The sequence below is a fragment of the Pituophis catenifer genome, unplaced genomic scaffold, assembly GCF_029215685.1.
Source record: "Pituophis catenifer annectens isolate HBS135680 unplaced genomic scaffold, rPitCat1.0.hap2 SCAF_2, whole genome shotgun sequence".
In the NCBI taxonomy this organism is placed as follows: Eukaryota; Metazoa; Chordata; class Lepidosauria; order Squamata; family Colubridae; genus Pituophis; species Pituophis catenifer.
The window spans coordinates 234858986-234879307 of record NW_027256882.1 but is presented as its reverse complement, the minus strand read 5'-3'; the positions used below and the strand labels follow the sequence as shown (position 1 = coordinate 234879307).

The 20322-nt window shown below is 37.6% G+C and overlaps 1 protein-coding gene across 1 annotated transcript; it reads left to right on the top strand.

Moving 5' to 3' along the window:
- The first annotated feature begins 356 nt into the window (after nucleotides 1-356).
- LOC139311255 (protein FAM240B-like) lies at nucleotides 357-6004 on the top strand. Its single transcript, XM_070935653.1, has 2 exons — nucleotides 357-502; nucleotides 5875-6004. The coding sequence occupies exons 1-2, from the start codon at nucleotides 357-359 to the stop codon at nucleotides 6002-6004; spliced, it is 276 nt and encodes a 91-aa protein (XP_070791754.1).
- Nucleotides 6005-20322: the final 14318 nt, after the last annotated feature.

Here is a 20322-nt window from a genome sequence, read left to right as displayed (position 1 = left end):
TTTGCGTGTTCAGATGTTCAGGAATATCTGGTAGTACAGGCCACTTTCTATTTGTTCCACAGTATTACTCACTGTAATTGTATAACAATATATAGGTTAGTTTCTCTGCAAACAAAACTAAGAAGGTGTGAGCTGAAGCACAGCATCCTTTGTCAAACGAACTCAGAAAACTCTAGTTTAAATATTTATCTAAGCAGAATCTAATGTAGGAAATTATTTTCACAAAAAGCTTTATGTAAGCCATTTTATAATGGGAGAAAGGGAAAGACGTTGTTTTCTTAGACATGGATTATTCTTTTAGCAGTCAGAAAAGAAAAGTGCTGTCTCCTTTGTACTTTTGATTTGCTTTTCAGAAAATGGACAGCTACATTGGCTCCAAACGCCATCCCATAATAATTGGTGATGCTCATGGCTTGAAGAAATTTTGGGAAGAAATAATTGAAACATACACCAAGCAAAAAGAAGACGAAGATTCTCGATTGCACGGAAGTGCGTTAAATAAGTGAGTGATTTTATCTGCATTAAATTCAATCTGCTTAGCAAAGATGCATTACCGGTTTCAAACTGGATACATCTAATATTTTGATCAGTCTATGTTCAACTGAGCAACTCACATCAGAAACAGAATTCGCTGGCCAAGAAAGGCAGAATTTCTTTCCAGAGAGACCTAGACAAATATTTCTTTGGGATGCTTTACATAAATGATATGCTAGTCCAAAGGCCGACAATAGAATTGCTGATATACTGTCTTTTTCCCAAAGCAATCATTGCTTGATTCATTTATCTGCACTGATGATCCTTTGCATATTTCTGCAAGGTCACCATTTATTTATTATTTATTACTATTTATTCTATGACCTTTGGGTCATCTGAAGCTGCCAACATTAAAATAATGTCCTATTATAAACGTATACCTCTATTTCATGAAGGAAATGTGCAGATTACCAAGACAAGCTTAGCCAAATAAAATCATATAAATGACATTCAATATTAATGTATTTGAGGGCTCCTCCACCAGTCCCTTCCAAGCAGATTTGTTGCAAGTGGTCAAGAATTACTTTTATTTCACAGACATGATAACTTGAGACACAGAATAGAAACGTCAAATATATTGCCAATCCAATCAATTCAAATGGTGATACAGACTACAGGTAGTCGTCGACTTACAACAGTTCATTTAATGACTGTTTGAAGTTACAACGGCAGTGAAAAAAGTGACTTATGACTATTTTTCACACTTACGACCATTGCAGCATCCCCATGGTCACGTGATCAAAATTCAGAGGCTTGGCAACTGATTCATATTTATGATGGGGCCATATGAATGCTTTTTTGCAACCTTCTGACAAGCAAAGTCAATGGGGAAGCCAGATTCATTTAACAACTGGATTACTAATTAACAACTGCAGTGATTCAGTTAACAAATGTGACAAGAAAGGTTGTAAAATGGGGCAAAACTCACTTAACAAATGTTTCTCTTAACAACAGAAATTTTGGGCTGAATTGTGATTGTAAATCAAGGACTGCCTGTATATTGAGAGTAAGGTCTACCAGATTAATTGGAGCCAACTCCCAAAGACATATCAAAGAGTAAATCATAGGTTTACTCTTTGCTACTGTAATGTAACTATGCATACCTCAGGTCTGAAACACATAGGGCAGTTCCAGTGCACTGCTTTTCTACTACTCTGGTAATTGTTCCAGATCTGATTGACCTCATCCTGTTGTCTGCATTTAGGAAGCAAGCTTATTTTGGACTCTGCTATTTATTACAAACAGCAGCAAAGCTGCTATTTTCCTTGGAATATAACACTAAGACATGGTAGAACTCACGTGCAAATTGTTTTGCTGTTGGCAGGAACTCTTGGCTCACTTCAGTTCTTAGTTCCTGGAATCAATCCAAGCATCATCCTCTCTCTTTTCTTCCCATAGATTCACTGTGCTATTCCTGGAGCTGTTCTCCTCTTGCATGTTTAAAACCCATCTTCATTCTCCTCCAATCCAGCCACAACTACAACACATAACTAGGGTCATAACTATGGGGAAATGTCTGGTTACAAAATTGCTAACACACTCGCATTTTATTTTCACAAATCAATTTCCAAGGCAACTTGGAAGCCACTGGAAGATCCCATACATTCTTTTAATACTCTATTCCCTCCTCTGTACTTTGCCTTTCACGTTTTTTCGGCAAAAAATGCATATGAATATTAAAAAATAGAGATGGGAAGAGGGTGTTCACAGAAGAAGAGAGAACTTTATTCATTCATTCCATTTATATGGCTACCATCTCAGGGTGGCTAAAGGCCCTTATATTCCAAATACAAAACAGAAAAACATATAATAGCAACTAAGGACAAATCAGTTAACCACAAACCAACAACTTTACTGCCTTCAATTAAGAGTCTAACTGCCATGCCTGACAACACATCCAGGTCTTCAGACTTGGGAAAAGACAGCAGGGTTGGTACTAATCTAATTTTAGGAGCAATAATGTTCCAAAGGGTAGACAGTACAACAGCAAAAGCAAGTTTTCTGGGTTCAGAAGGATAACACTTCTTAATCAACAGGACCCAAAGAGATTATAAAATTGAATGGGAAATGTGCTAATTCTTAATAGCTGCTTCTCTGATGAAAGTTTTATTCTCGGTTTCTTTTAGTAGCCATTGCCAAACATTGCAATATCTTCTTCATCTTCCCCATTTTTTAGAACCATTTTTTCCTCGCCTGAGGAAAATAGTTTTCTTCCTTCCACCCACACAGGAGAGCATTTTGCTGAACTTCTCCTATGATCTCTTCCAGTTGCCTTAGCTATATGGTGACTAAGGAATGTGTGAGAATATTTGTCTTTTATTCAACCTTCCCTTGGTTTCTCTGTTTCAATTAAACCCAAAGGGAAAAAAAACATATTGTGAACAAATTCCTTATCCTGAGCTTTTTCAAAATATTAAATATGGGCAGTTAGGGAACTTCTAGAGGAGGGAAGAAGTGTGATATTGAAAAGAACAGCCATGCCTGCTATTTCATAATAAAGTAAGTTTATAACCACCATCAAAATAAAACTGAAAACATGTTACTATGACATGAAAAAACAGAAGCCTCTTTTACTGAGTAAGAAAACTGTTGGAAATTAGAAGCCAGATTATTAACTTTTATCAACCTCCAGGTTTATAAAATAAGATAAACATGAAACTTGAATGTTATAAGGCTCAATAAAGAATTTGCTGGACACATTGGAGACTAAGAATAAACAAGGCCATTGTTTCTTTTTTTAAAAAAAAAAAATTACACCCCCATCCAAAATTGAAGTAGCAGCTAAACAATGCCTGTCAAGTTTCCTACACCAATTTTTGTCAAGTTCTTAAAAGAATACTTTGAATTGAGGAGATGAGACTCTGCCTTCTCTTCCCTTTTGTCCATAGTTGATACTAATGAATAAGCAACCAACAGTCTAAATGAAAGTATAGCTTTTAGTGTCTCCTGGGATTGAATAAATAATAAAGAATATTTGAGAAGGGAGAATGCAAGAATGTAGTTTGAATCTAAAAACTGCTAACTGATTAGAATGGTATTTGAGAATACCACATTTGCTATTTGTAGATCAAAGGCCATGCTATGTTTACTGAGACTTTAAATGAATCAATCAACAAACTATACTGAGCAATTATTATATCCCTCTGCCAGAAGTTCATCCAGCATATTTAAGGTTAGAAGCAGATTGGGGTCTGTGCAAAGAGAGCCTCTGAAGTAAAGTACATAAGAGTCTGAAGTGGGTTTAATGCGCTAACTGAACTCCCAGTTTCAAGGAAACTTGTATGTTCAGCCAAAGACACTGATAATCCCTCAGCAGAACTTTATGTTCAAATCACAGAGACCTACTAAAACTTCGCAGCAGGGACACACAACCTTTTCAGTCTGGTAAGCATGATTGGAATTAAGAGAACATATCATGAATTCCCTCACAAAAAGCCGCCAAGGGAGTCTTGTTCTTCACAAAACAGCTGTCATGTTGGGTCTGGGCAATCATAAAACACTGATTTACCAGAAAGTGAAACGATGAGGCTGTTTTCTGTTATTTCCTATAATTTAACAGAATGTTCTCTTCTACTTCTTTTTATGTTAGTATTTTTCCTAAGCAACCAATCACACTTTCAAACAAATCACCAAGCTGCAAAATTCACATCCCTCAAAATTCTGGGCCCAATTCAGTAGTTTCCAGAAGTAAATCCCCTGAATCAGAAGTGTTTTCAGCTGTTCCAGATATAATGTTCTAGATAAAACAGGCTTCTTTCAAGGCCAGACCATCTTGGCACCTCTAGTACCTGTTCCAATTTGGAAGGTTTTCTTCAGCCTGCTCTAGAGGAAAACTGAACCGTCTATCTCCAAATCTGAGTTTTTTAAACATCCCTAGCTGTAAATCCATCTACCATTTTTGTTTCTAAAAATAGCTTTCAGTGCAGGTGGAATCCAGAAACGTTCTTGTAAATGCATTTGATGTTAGATTCTTTGCCTTGAAACATGTCAGTCTCCTGTTGCTATTTTGTCCTGGGTTGTTTGTTTTATTTGTTATTTGCTTTAATTAAAAGCAGATCTTGTTTTTAGCTAGGTAGAGTTTGCAGCCTGCTTAGTGACAAAGCAAGTGCTTATCATACTGCTTCCCTTTATGTTTCAATAAGAGGGGCAATGGCAACAGAGGCTTTTGTATACTCTCCTCAATATAATTTTATTTCAGTGTATGCAAGCAGAATGGTTCCAAAGGGTTCCTGTGATGTCTTTATCCTAGGCCTAAATTATTGTTTATTTTATGTCCAGAGTTCAGTGGAAAACTGATCTGATGTGAACAGCTTTATCCTTACTCTTATATACCACATTAGTTTTCTTTTCCCTTCATAAGTTCAAACATATAAATAGCAATAGCACTTAGACTTACCATATATGTCGCTTCATAGTGCTTTTACAGCCCTCTCTAAGCAGTTTGTCCCCAACAATCTGGGTCCTCATTTTATCATCCTCAGAAGGATGGAAGGCTGAGTCAACCTTGAGCTGTTCAGAATCGAACTCCTGGAGTGAGCAGTGAGTTAGCTTGCAGCACTGCATTCTAACCACTGCACCACCATGGTAATGAGTAAGTGCTCATTATTATTGAAAAAATATTGGATACCTTGCCAAAGGGCATGTTTTGCCACAAGAGAATGCCATTCTATTCCTACAATTCTGTCATGTGGAATGCTTCCATCTAGATTGGCTCTCTCCTAACACATTGGGAAGCAGTGGCTGATGGACAATTTGAAAAATATGAATGTTTACAATGAGGAATATTTTCCCTTTCACTAAGACCTTTTCTATGCACACATTAGATTAGTAGCCCAAGGAGGTATATAGAAACCTACCATATCAATACTTTGATAAAAAATAATGCCTTCTCGATTCAATGAATGTATTTAATTTATATTATTTTCTTTTTTGTTTTGTTCTGCTGATAGTGTGCTATAAAGAGTTTGCTTTCCCAAATTTCCTTGATGTCATTTCCAATACATGCACTATATTATTTTTCCTATGAGATAGCCCTGAGCTGATGCTTCATTCAGAGAATACCCAAAGGAGAAACAGCATGTATCTCTAATGACAGCATTTTACCAGTTGTTTGACTCCCCTGGAATCTAGCAATGTCACCAAGCTTCATTCTGATGATGAGTTATACTATTAGTATTCTCTGTCTATCCCAAGTCAGAAGGCCAGAGAGATACCTATGCTAAATTAACACATGGCAAGTACAATGGTGATGAAAGAAAAGGGACGCCAATAGCATTACACAAAAGAACTAGACTTCAAAAGCATTTAGCTAAAGATTCACAGTATGTTCTTTCTTGCCAGGCTCCGACATGAATGGACTCTAAGGCTGGAAAATCAAATTAAGATGCTTCAGAAGAACAGTGAAAATGGCAAAGTGCAGGATAACCTGTCTCCAATTGAAAATTTTAGCCAAACTGCTGACCAGACTTGATTTTGATCCTTGATGTTTCATTATGAATGTGAACAGAAATTCAAGTGACACCTGAGTTATAAATAAGCTATTAAAAGACACAACATGAGTACTTTTTGGAAACTTTTTATCAACCAATAGCAAAAAAAGGGGGGGAACCCCACTAATTCTTAGTTGAATATTGATCATTTATATGTATCATTAATTTCCACCTGCAGTCTTAGCTACTTATATTTGACAGATGATAGCACTATAGTCTTTAAATGGGGAAAAGACCTCTTTATTATGCCAATTATCAATGAATGTAGTGGTTAACTTTGGCTAATGTAGTGTAGTTACTTGTGTATCTTGAAATGTTGTCCAACGCTTTGGAATTCTTGAGGCTGAAACAATGTTAGTTTTAGGAAAACAAACAGTCTTCTCACAGGGATGCATTAGAAGTAATAAAATTTCTCCCACAATTTATTTTTCCCCCAAGTTGAATTCAATACTAGGTCTCAAATATATGTCACTGGAAAAAAATGTGTTGAAAGATGTATCTGTTTTGCTCAACTGGAATTTAAAACACTAAGATTCCCCATTCTGTAAATGAACAATAAAAGTGACTCTTTTTTATATTTTGGTTTGACAGGATGGTATTATAGATGTAGCATCACATTCATTCATTTTAAAAAACCCATCATTTTCAGTGCAACCCTATCTATGCCTACTGAACAAAATCAATGGTGTTCTTGTTAGACTTCCTGCAGGCTCACATAAATTTTTAGGGGCTTGTAACCTTACTAGCCTCTCTGTAGGTTGCATTAGTGACTCTCTCCTCCCCCCTGCTATTTTTGCCACTTTCTGGTGGTTCCCAATGTAATATTGTAATCCAAAATTAAAAATGTCTCAGTTGCAACAGAAAGACTCTTCCTTTTTTTCCTATTTTGTCTTCCTGAATCCTGTATATTTTTGTCTCAAATGGTACTCCACATCCAATTCTTGTTAACTTCTTTGCCAAAAGTTTTTAAATCTTTAAAACCCTCCTTTTTTTCCTTTTTAATCCAGAAAACGATTAATCCATGTTGACTCACCAAATGGATTTCTCTTATCCTGACACTCAGAAAATCTGTCTTTAACTGTAAATTTATTACATTTGAAAGTGTTTAAGAAAGCCTTATGTGACCAATAAAAGATAGTCTAACCATTCCTCCCCCCCTCCCCGGAGGGGGCATCTGACTGTGGCATTGATGGTTAGTGAAGTGAGTCAGATTATATTTGTAATCAAATCTGTGCCAGAAAAGGAGAAAGCACTAATGTAACATTAATACAGTTAAGGACAATTTAGGAACTATGATCAGATGGAGACCACATCATCAGGATACAACAGGAAAAAAAGGTTGCTTGGGCATATTTGTGCTATCAGTAAATGCAAGTGAGAAAAGGCTTATAGTATATGTTTAAACAGCGTTCCATGCGCCTTTGGTGTTTAGTCATGCCGGCCACATGACCATGGAGACATCTTTGGACAATGCTGGCTCTTTGGCTTTGAAACGGAGATGAGCACCGCCCCCTAGAGTCGGGAATGACTAGCACATATGTGCAAGGGGAACCTTTACCTTTATCTTTATATGTTTAAACACATGTTGTGGTGAACCTCTTGTCCAAATGCATCTAAGTGGAGTGTGATGAATCTCAAGATCCATTCTGTATGCAGACTATTGGGCAAGTAAAACTCAACAATTCCTCCCTAAAGCCAGAATCTCCAATTCCCCAGATCTAATAAACATAGTGACAAGATGTTCTTAAGTTAATGATATCAAACGAAGTGAAAGAAAAAGAACCAGCATATCAGGCATATGTATTTGGATATTTTTAAAAAAAGAAGACAAAATGAAAGCAGGATTTTAAAAAAAAAACACAGGCTATATAGAAAATAACATGTTTTGACTAATGGTGGAACAGAAGACAAAGTCAAGAATACCTATATAAAGAAACAGGAAAATTGCAACTTGTCAAAGACAGTTATTGATTTATCAAAGCATTCAAGGAAAATTATACAGAACACCGTTTTCCAGTCTGAAGTTTAACCAATCCAATTACTTATGAAATTCTTCTTAAAGGAATTTGTTTTTTCCTCTTCACAATGCACAAGTGCAAAGAATTTATATTCATGTGTATTTGTGTAATTACACTATTCCTCTTAAGTAAAATGTGAATAACATCAAGAGTTTTATTTTATATTGCTACAATGCAGAAATATACATTATTAGAAATATTATACATTATTATAAAGCTTATAATTTCACTGGCAGAGCACTCGGCCCCCCACAGGGACTCCTGACAGGAATGATGTTGAGCTGGCCATGCCCACCCTGGCCATGCACCCCCACACACAAGGTCAAACACAACCCTGATGTGGCCCTCAGTGAAATCGAGTTTGACACCCCTGCTCTAGAATATCATGAACATTTATTCTTGCAAGTACATTAAATACAGTTCATTATCAATCAAGTTCTTGATAACACTTATTACAGACAGTTGCATGTCTGTAAAGACTGAAATAGTATTCATTTCTAATAAAAAGGCAAGTGCATGTATTTTATGCACTCTCTTCCTATCTCTCTTTATATATATAAAGAGTGTGTGTTTGGATGGATGGATGGATGGATGGATGGATGGATGGATGGATGGATGGACGGGCAGGCACGTAGGCAGGCAGGCAGACAGACAGACAAATAGATATATCAGGGGTATGTAAATTTAGTAGATTCAATAAGAACATCTGCATCGATTTGGAAAACCAGTTCAATTTTAATGATTAGTTTATTTGAACCATTTCTCGAAACTGGACATGATTTGATTTAGTGCATTTAAATTCATGTCTTCATGTCTAAATCAGTCCAAATTGATCACTCAATTGGATCTACGAAATCATTTTGATGCTGCAAATCAATCTGACTTCAATATTTAATTAAGCAGTAAATATTTGCACAGTAAAGAGCAAACAGTACCTATAGTTTGCATAAATGCATTGTTTATAGTGAATTTTTAGGATGCTTTAAAGATAGAGATTTTGTGTTGACCAACTCAAACTGTTATTGTGAGAGCTGAAGCTAGCAGGGCCAGAAGCTATAAGCCTGGGACCAGAGGAGTTTCATCAAAATCCAAGGTAGATGTGCCCTCCAGTTTCAAGGCCAGGAAACAAGAAACAACATCCATCATCACATAAGAATGAGAGAAAGAGAAGCAAGATTTAAACTCTGATCTGTTATAACTACAGAGCTTGATTGATTGCTTCTACAGCCAATCTTCCTCAATATTAAGGCTTTTTGAAACCAGTATAAAAGCAACTTACCTATCCAAGTCTTGTCCTTGACAGTGATGGCATGTGGGAATGGATGACAGGAGGAAGATCCACAGACTAGGCAATAGTCTAATAAGAAGCAGCTCAGTCTGCAGGTGGGGAGAAAGGGTGAGAGGCATTTCAAAAGCAACCCTCGCTAGTTTTCTAAGTAAGAAAACTAAAGAAAGATGGGGAGAAATATTTTCAGTCTTGCAAGAATCTGTTTAATGGAACCTTACAATGAATATAATACCCAATGCTCCTGCTTGTGCGTCTTGTCTGGACTGCCACAAAGGGCTAACATTGATTCTTCCCTATGAGCTCCTAGGCTGAGATTTCTTGTTGTGTTCTTGGTAAAACTCAAACAGCTACCAAAATCTGCATGGACATCTGGATTTTTGATGCTATTCTGACCTTGCCATGTTGTGTTCTTTTCATTTCAGTGGGCAAAACAATTAAAGAATATTTCCTGATCAATCAGTAATTATCGTACCAACCAGATTTATTTCCCACAGCATACAAACTTGTATGGGTTCCATCAAGCACACACACACCAAAACTTGCTTGCAGTTTGTTTCCATTATTACACTTACACTGTGACATATTGCACGTCTTTTATAAGAATAGCACAAGGCTATTCTTTGGAAATGAGATGCATGGTGGAATGTGAATATCAACACAATGAATGGAAGCATTCAAACTTGTTTGGATTACATCCAGACAACTAGGTTAAAGTGCTCTCCACCAATCCTTGAATTGGGTGGGCTGAAAACTTCTCAGAATAAAGTATACCGTCCTGATTGCCAAACCCAAACTGTCACATAAGGTCAGTGACTGGTGCTAATGTTATTGTTTTAATGTAGGACAACTAAGGAAAAATGATTGCTAGATTCCTCCAACTTTCAGCAAGCATTGCCTGCTGGTGAGAAAACAACTACTGTGCCAAGTGTCTTGCCTAAGGTGTGGTGGGTCAGGATTTGGTAAGCATAGCTGGGTCCTTGAAAAGCATGCTTATCTATTGTCTGACCAACTTGTTGTAGATACATAGGCAATCTCTACCTATGAGCTATCAGTTGGGCTAGTTTGGAAAACAGGTCTAGTGCTCTTTTAAAAGCATATCCCAAATTAGCTGTTGATAGACTACAGGCATAGATAAGGAATGCACAATGAAGTGGGAAGGATCAGTTGATACTGAATGAATTCTACCCTTGAACGAGTACTGCAAGGGAAGGGCTGTGCTGGCAGTATGTACTGTTTGGTCCAAATGGCTGGTCATTGAAGCAGAATGAAATCAGTGTGATAGCTAGAATGGATAAGTTCAGAAGCAAAGTGCCTGGAACGAAAATGATTAATTATAAAAACTGTACATCACTGTCAACCTACCTTGCTACTGAGATACAAGCAGCTCTTAGTCTGCTTAAAATACCCAGGCACAAGGGGAAAATGTTAGCTTTGAACTTTGGCTACACTATTCGTATGGCTTCAATCTTAGAGTTTGCAGCAGCGAGTCTTCTTTGTTATTAATGTCTTTTCCAGCGTCTCCAATAAAATCTTATCGAGAGCTGTGTCCTTGAATCTCTCTATGTAAGCCCTCTAGTTCAAGAAGCTGACAGTAAGCAAGATGACTTCACCCCAAGCATACAACACATTAAAAGAGTTTTTAAAAAGTACAGCCAGGAAGAAGCCTTTGTATTCAGAAGCAGTGGAAAATCTGTAATACACTCAAAGGTGATAGAATCAGCAACACACGATTGGCATCACCTGATTCTCTTTCCCTCTGCAGCATAGTACTAGCTCTCTCTTAATCGTGTATCTTAGGTCTGGCACACTTTCAAAAGAATATTAAACCCATGTTTGTAAGGAGCCCAGAAAAGACCGGCTTCAAAAAGCTCCAGTCGGATATGCTAGGATAATCAGCTGGTCAAAAAGCCATAAAGAGCACTTTTCTGAGACTGGAATGGCGGTAACTACAGTAACCTTAAAATGGCCAACAAAATTTAGGTTTATGCTTGTTGAAGTATGCTAGATCTTATCCATGTCATATTCCATGTTGCGAGGAAAGTGGAAAATATTTTTTTTTTTGGCTTTAATTTATATGCCGCCCTTCTCTGGAGACTCAGGGCGGCTTACAATGCATTAAGCAATAGCCTTCATACTTTTGTATATTTATACAAAGTCAGCTTATTGCCCCCACAATCTGGGTCCTCATTTTACCTACCTTTGAAAGGATGGAAGGCTGAGTCAACCTTGAGCCTGGTGAGATTTGAACTTGCAGTAATTGCAAGCAGCAGATGTTAATAACAGTGCTTTAGTCCACTGTACTATCAGGCTCTTGTTTTAAAACTGAAACAGGTCTAAAGACATCTTTAAGCTGTTTCAGTCAGTGATGAAATCCAAATTTTTTTTACTACCGGTTCTGTGGGCTTGGCTTGGTGGGCGTGGTGTAGTGTAGCTTGGTGGGCATGGCTGGGGAAGAATACTGCAAAATCTCCATTCCCACCCCACTCCAGGGGAAGGATACTGCAAAATTCCCATTCCCTCCCCACTCCTGGGGAAAAGGATATTGCAAAATCTCCATTCCCACCCCACTCTGGGGTCAGCCAGAGGTGATATTTGCCGGTTCTCTGAACTACTCAAAATTTCCACTACCGGTTCTCCGAATTGCTCAAAATTTCCGCTACCGGTTCTCCAGAACCTGTCAGAACCTGCTGGATTTCACCTCTGATTTCAGCTGTTTGTTGGCATTAAGACAAGTCAATGTCATGAGCATATGGGCATAAAGTAATTACAACTGGAACATGTTTGCTTTTTAAATATGGGAATATGGATATGAACTATGAGCATGAACAAGGAAATAAATGTGACTGAATGATGCTGAAAATTGAATCTTTCATAATTACGCCATGTATTTTCGATATAATATCTGAATGTATGAATTCCACAGAGTACAGAAATAATACAACAATCACTGGTGGAAATTTGGGGGATTTGAAAAAAAGCAAAAATCTCTTTTAGAGGGGAAAAAAAATCACCAGAATGACCTAATTGTTGATAGCTGTTTAAACCATCACCCTTTTAGTGATTTAAATTTGATCACATTCCTTATCTTAAAATTTGCATTTAATGTTGTTTACCTCCTTTAACACCCAAATCATGTCTAAAATTCATAATGGAATGTCCAGTGTTTTATTCATTTTATTCCATAATGTATTAGTCCATTAGTGCTCTCTTAGAAGTTTTCATTTTCCAACAACATAATTAAAACGTAAATAGCATTTTTACTGCAGACATTTAGTCTGTAGCATGAACTAAATTTTCTCATTTCTTCAAAAAAGAAAAAAAAAGAGAAGAAAAGGAATTAAAATCTCTGAGCTATTTTTTTTTTTTTCTGACTGCATTAACTTTTCGAATAAATTTGCCTGGTCTTATAGACAAACAGAAGAACCTTATTCCTCGATGTAAAGGCAGATCCAATAAAAATGACCCATTATACAGAGCAGCAACTTTCATATTTTCTGGAGCTAGAAACCAATTTAATCTTATTCTTCAGCGCAGATCCCACTTTGGATGATATGTGCAATCTTTTCATTTCATTTTTATTTGCATCCTGCACCTTCTCTGACAATGAAAAAGCAGAAATGCTACAAAATAGGGTAAAGGCAATATGGATTCAATTGTGCGCCAGCTAATGCCTAAGCATAAAGGGCTTCATACAAAAATACGAGAACAAATATGTGGTTCACAAATCTACATCTCTAATGCTGAGAATGAAAAATTGCTAAGTAGTTACAGAGAAAAAAGATCAAGAAATGGTGAACGAACATTTACCCTTGCCACAACTCTGCTTTAGGTCAGTGCACTTAATACATACAAATGCACATACACACACCCATTAATGTCTAGTTCTTATTATGGACATCAGCAGACCATCAGAATCACTTAGCTGAGATGGACAGCTTTAGAAACTGAATAAATTAAATAAAAACCGGTAAGTTCCTCATGATTCTTTAAGAAAGGTTATTGAGATGTGAATGTACAGTATGCCTAAATTCTTGGACTATGTATTTTATGCTGTTGTTGGCTGATATATTCATTGGGTCACTGATACAACTTTCCCTACACATTTTATAAAAAGATACTTTCAAACCAAGGGTGAAATGCTCCCGGTTCGGACCAGTTCAGGCGAACCGGTAGCAATGGCGGCCGATAGTTTGGAGAACCGGTAGCGATGGCAGTATGAGGCTCCACCTACCCACCCGGTTGGCGTAGGAAGTAACCTGTTGTTCTAGGAAATAACCTGTTTTTGACCCTCTGCGCATGCGCAGAAGGGTTTGTGCATGCGCAGAGGGTCCAAGCGCACACATGATGCACGCACGTGTGTGAGCAAAGCGATCATACACGCGGGGCGCGGGCACTTCCAAACCATTGGGAAGGTAAGTAGATTTCACCCGTTTCAAACCTACCGCAGTGGTAGTGCTATTATGGCGATTCTTACGAGCCACAATTCAGAATCTGACTCTGACCTTGCATCTGACAGTGGTGCTTCAGAATTGTCAGCTTAGGAATCAGTAAGCCAAGATTCAACTGCAGCCAATCAGTCGGTCCTGTACATTTGAAGCAGTCAAATGACAAGGCACAGCCCCCAAACCTTGGTGGATACAGAAATGAGAAGCACAATGTTCCTGATTGAAGCTTCTTACAAAACAAAGGGCAAAGCATGAGTTATTGCAGCCAGGTGGCTACAAATGGATTTAGTTAGTTCCTGTGATTGCAGTCCTTGGAGATAATGGTTTGGCCCCCAGCAACTGAATTGTATTCCTGCTTGTTGTCGGTGACTCTTGACCCTTTGATACACGGGAGAACTACCCAATTTGACATCCTGTGATTCTTGGAATTTTGGACTGCACTATTGCTTCTTGGACTATGTGTTCCGACAGGCCCTCTTTACTAGGCATTTGAATCCTGTTCCTGTCTGCTGTTATCTGCCTAAATTGCAGTAAATATTTCTGCTTCTGAAGCACTGTGTGTTTGCATGTCAGCAGTTTTGAAACAAAACAGTGATATTCACAACAAAACAAAAACAAGCAGTAAAACAACAAAGATATGTCAACAAGAAAGTGGACACTGGAAAAGTGAGAGATATTCTAATCTAGACATTCAAACCTTCCAGGGTTTTTTGTAGCTTCTGTTAAAGAATGATGCCATATGCTATTACAGGATTGTTTCAGCTAAGGTGAATTGATTACACAGACTCAAAGGTTTGCCTTATTTTGTTACTTCCACTAACTGGGCAAATTCAGGGTGGGGTAATAATTTTGTTATTATGATTGATAACTCAGAAAAAGCTTTTAGAAATTCCAGCAATGGACTGGAAGCTTCTGCAGTGAGAAAGAGAGGCATCAAGTAACGGGCAGGGTCATGATGATGCCATGAGTGAAGCTTATGCCACAAATGAGCCTTGGTGGCGCAGCGGACTAAAGTGCTGTTAAGTAGCACTTAGCTGCCAGCTGCCTGCAATTACTGCAAGTTCAAATCTCACCAGGCTCAAGGTTGACTCAGCCTTCCATCCTTCCAAGGTAGGTAAAATGAGGACCCGGATTGTGGGGGCAATAAACTGACTTTGTATAAAAAGAACACCACTTAGGGGGGCCGAAAGCCCTACTAAGCAGGTATATACAAAAGTATGAAGGCTATTGCTTAACGCATTGTAAGCCGCCCTGAGTTTCTGGAGAAGGGCGGCATATTAATCGAACCAATAAATAAATAAATAAATAAATAAATAAATAAATAAATAAATAAATAAATAAATAAATAAATAAAGGCATAATTTTAGGGAGTGCATCTTCTAGGATGTTCTTGTTTCTTAAGGTATATGAAACCTAAGAAGTTCTATTATGGTTATGTCACATAGACCAATAGGATGTAGGCCCAATTTTGTCCTTATCAGGAATCATCAAATATAAAAGGCCAGATCTTATTTTAGGGAGGACCAACCCCTCTGCCAGGAATTGAACTCACAGGCATTTGTACTTTGGGTTACTATATGCAGCACATTAACTCTAGGAGATATCCAAACCCTGGCACCCTGGTCTTGTAGGAAGGGATAAATATAGGGGTGTTATTCAGCATGTTCTGACAGGTTCTGGAGAACTGGTAGCGGAAATTTTGAGTAGTTCAGAGAACGGGCAAATACCACCTCTAGCTGGCCCCAGAGTGGGGTGGGAATGGAGATTTTGCAGTATCCTTCCCCTGGAGTGGGGTGGGGATGGAGATTTTGCAATATCCTTCCCCCTGAATTGGGGTGAGAATGGAGATTTTGCAGATCCTTCCCCTGCCACGCCCACCAAGCCACATCCACCAAGCCACTTTTCTAGACTCTGAAATTTGGTTTCCTCTGTATCTAATGCAAAATAAAAGCAAGCAGTATATAGATAGCTCAATATATACAGTATATATTCCAGCTCAGTGCTGGAAACTGTATAACGGTTATGTTTTTATAGGTATTAATTTAGAAGATGGAGAAAATTTTATGTTTTAATTTAGGATTATGGTCCTTCAGTAACAAATTTCTCTCTGAAGGCCTCTGATGAGACAAAATCTCCACTAGATTGCTAAAAATAAACTTCATAAGAAACCATTCAGCTCAATGTCATTCTACTCCAAGTGACAGGTTCATCAACACAAATACAGCTGCTGTTAAAATATTGTGAAGCGCTTTCTCCAAAAGAAGTCATTTGAAGGGCATAGCAGGGAGTAAATCTAAAAACATTTGGAGGAGAATTGCCTTTTTCTTCATAAGAGTTAGTGTCTCCTGAAAACCACATTCTCCCATTTGGCAGAATATAATGTGCTGCCTTGAATAACCTACTTTCTCACACTACTTACTGAAAGAAGGAAATGTACATATAAAGTTGATAGTAAGGCATTTTAAAACTGTCATTTTTTGTTGTTGTTGTTATGGTAAACCACCAAAAAGGATTAACCTAGGTAAGAATTTCTCAATCTGTTTCCTTGGAATAAGCTTACTGAGCTTATTTTTAGCTCTATTTTTAGTAGGCAACTGTATGATTGTATTGGAAGCCTTACCAAGACAAAATTTTATGAACTCAGAATGCTAATAACAGGGTGAGCAACAACAGCAGCTCGTTGATTGAGTAGATCTCTAACCATGTACCCAGTTAAAGATTGTGATAAGGAAAAATGTTCTTATCCTAATCTGTATAAACGTAAAAAAAAACTGCCCCAGGAAATTTTCCCTGTTCCAGAAATGTAGAAAAGAAAAATGCAGTTATTGATTTTCACTATCACTTCTGCATCATGAAGAGAAACCTCAGATGTAACACATTTTCTTTGGTGATACTCCAATTTGCATTGATCCTAACCCCAACTCTGTCATTTTCACATTTCCATCAGATAAAGTCATTTATCATTTATCAAACATTCTAGAAAGCAGAACTAGCAAATGTTCACAAACATCCATTTTCTTGTCCTTTCCATGCTTCCCTAGCCAGTATTAAAATTCAGAGACCTTTTACTGATCGTGTATTAAAAAAATAAAATCAAGATTTTTTTTTTATTCTATGAATGTGTGTGTTGACTTCTGGTGCTTGCCTGGACTAGTCCTTGCAGTTTTCTTGGCAAGATTCCAGCCCTTGCCTTATTCCTAAGGCTGAGATAGAATAACTAGCCCAAGGTCACCCAACTGGCTTTATGTCTAAAGTGAGACTAGAACTCATGGTATCCTGGTTTCTGGGCTGGTGTCTCTATTCAAACTGACTCTTTCCTTATTTTAAGTCTAGCCCAAAGAAGACTTGGAGCACCAAGCACATATTTGCATAAAATATGGTTGACCCATGATGTTTAGTTGTCTGTATCCTTTGGCAACTGGTACTCATCCCACGTCTCACTAATGGTACATAGAACAGTGGTGGCGCAGTGGTTAGAATGCAGTATTGCAGTCTAATTCTAGTGACTTCCAAGAGTTCAATTCTCATTAGCTCAAGGTTGACTCAGCCTTCCATCCTTCCGAGGTTGGTACAATGAGGACCCAGATTGTTGGAGGTAATATGCTGACTCTGTAAACTGCTTAGAAAGGGCTGTAAACACTATGAAGCAGTATATAAGTCTAAGTGCTATTGCTACTTGAAAAGGAAAAATGCGGTAAAATAGAAACAAAGGAAAAGCATACTTTGTAGAACCATTGAGTGTGAGTCTCACACTGAGTCCTACACAACACAAAGAAACTTCATTGTATGGTTAGTTCAGAAATCACCTGCCACCATTTTATTGGCTTTCTTGCCTAGAAAACATAAAACTGCAAATTGCTGAAAATGGGCCTGATGATATGAATTTTCTTGCCCATAAATACAGAATTTATTCTTGTGTTTCATTGAAGAAATAGCCATTTTTAGATGCTGCTCATAAATTTATTTTGGAAGTGAGCCCAATAGTAATCATGACTTCTTGTTGTTCCAGTCCAGATTGCCTATCCCATCTCTTTAAGCATACATCTGTGTTCATTTTTGCATATTACAAATCCTTCTTAATATTTTTTTTAAAATATAATAAATCTATTCATTTTTATATATGAACTATAGATATAAATCTGTAGATTCTGGGTTTGCCTGCAATTTGTAAAAGTATTAAGAGCTTTATTTTCTATTTATTTCAGCAGAATTAATTCTTTATATTTCAAACACCCTCTTTTTAATAATAAACGGTTTTGCAAGAAATCCATCAATGAAATGCTGTGTGGTGAGACACAGAAAACCAGTTATAATTGTGTGTGGTAGGCATAAAAGATATGTCACCCTCAATTAATGAAACGTGTTTTTATAAACATCAAATACATGGAAATGAAGAATGTGCACGCACATATTTATTTTCATGTTTAGCAACATAATTAATATTTAAGATCTGTGGCTGAATTCATATATTACATTAAGCTACATTTCTTTAGTGTATTTTGAATCAACTGCACCAAGCCATAAAACATGATCTACAAGCCACAGTGACTGCTTTCACAAATCATAATAAATCAGAATCTTAGAAACAACAATACTGCTTAGTTCCATGTGTGACTATTAAGAACAGGAATGTAAAGTCAACCAGACTGCTTAGTCAGCGTAACAACTTAAAACAAAGAACTGAATATAGTAAATAGTTTTATGTTCTTGGGCTGAAAAATAGATATAGATGAGCATTACACTCAGAGCTGAATTCTAAGGAGGTATGCAAAGCATAACTGTTCTCTGTTGCTCCACAGACAAGGCTAGAATTAGTAACTTTGCGACTCAAAAAATGACTTAAATGTTTTTTAATAGTAGAAGATACTTCTTGGGTGATAATTAGCAATCAGGCTGTCTAGATCAGGGATTTCTAACCTTGGCAACTTTAAGACTTGTGGACTTCAACTCCCAGAAAGCTTTGCTGGCTGAGGAATTCTGGGAATTGAAGTCCACAAGTCTTAAAGTTGCCAAGGTTAGGGACCCCTGGTCTAGATCAGTGTTTTTCAACTTTGGCAACTTTAAGATACTCGGACTTTGTTCCCAAACAACTGCTTTCCTTAACTTGGTCTATATTACAACAATAATGACAGGAAGAGTTGCCACCTTGTTCCTGTACCAGAATAAGATTAAATTTTATGCCAGAAGACTTTTCTGCCAATTCAAGGACTTGCACACATCTGGCTTAGCCCTGTATCTTTCAGTGGGTTTCTGTTTTCCTTGTCTACCCTCCGCGCTATTTTAATTTCTGTTATAAAAAAAGAAATGGGACAATTGTTGAATGCCTCTATTTGTGATATGCCACTCTACTATTTTGGGGGGGAACTATCAGAGACTCAACCCTGAGATGACTGATCCTTAAGTGTGCATCTTGCCAAAGCTTCATGCTGGGGTATCAGTATGTAGATTTTCTGGACAGAGGGCTTTTAAGAGATACAAAGATTGACAGGTAAATTGATCCCTGCATTTTGGCTGGGTTTCTATTGTCTCTTTCTCTATCAGGGAGTGTGATGGGAAGACAAGTGATCAACTGCCAATGGCAGCAGCTATTAACAACACATGGAAAGTGGTTCTAACAATCTGTTAAATGAACAGATGCTCAGTTTTAATTTGGAGAAGGCAGAAATGAGAATTTAGCTGCTGAAGTTGGCCCAACCAAAGTGCAGCCTCGGGAGAGGGAGTGACAACAGCTGTCCTCTGGAAAACTACTGTAGCATCTAATGGAACCACTGACTGCCATAGAGAGTCTGTCTGCTTATTTCCCGGAAGCTCTGTTGCTAATTAAAACAAGTATGCCAAAAATATATTCAGCTTCCAGAGCTCTTTCACCCAAACAGAAATAAAAGATTTACAATGTTACCCCCTCACCCCTATAGGAAGTGGAAAGCACATTATGACACATGATGGAAAAAGAGCAATATAGAACATTTCTCTAAGTATTCACCCATTGTTTTATTTATTTAATTAGTTTATCATTGTATATGCTACTTTCTCCCAGAGGGCTTGGAGTGGACATCACTTACATGTGCGTGCACACAGACATATTTTGAATGCAATGACAAAAAGACTTTATTTAAGACCAGGGTTTGTATATGTTTTGCAAAACCCTAGGATTCTGTGAGAATTAGATGGGAATCTATGAGAGGCTAATGGGGGGAAAGCATTATGTTATGTTTCATTATTGTTAAACCAGAGGCTAGTCAATGTCTAGTAAGGCTAGAGCTATGCTTAATCTCTAGTCCATGGGGATCCTCTTCTGCCCCCATTCTGATGCTGCCTCCTAAAAGCTGGAAATGATTGGTCATATCAATTCTTACCAACCACATATATTTTCTTCATAATGAGCTATCCCTAACCAGGTTCTTCTAATGCAATACACAAGGTTTATCATGCGATACAGCTCAATTGTTCATCCAGAAATGCTAAGTGTGTTAACTCTGTGTGCATTAGTGTTTAGCACAAAGCTAAAATAGCAAATAAGGGCATTGTGCAATCAATTCCTCCCCTCC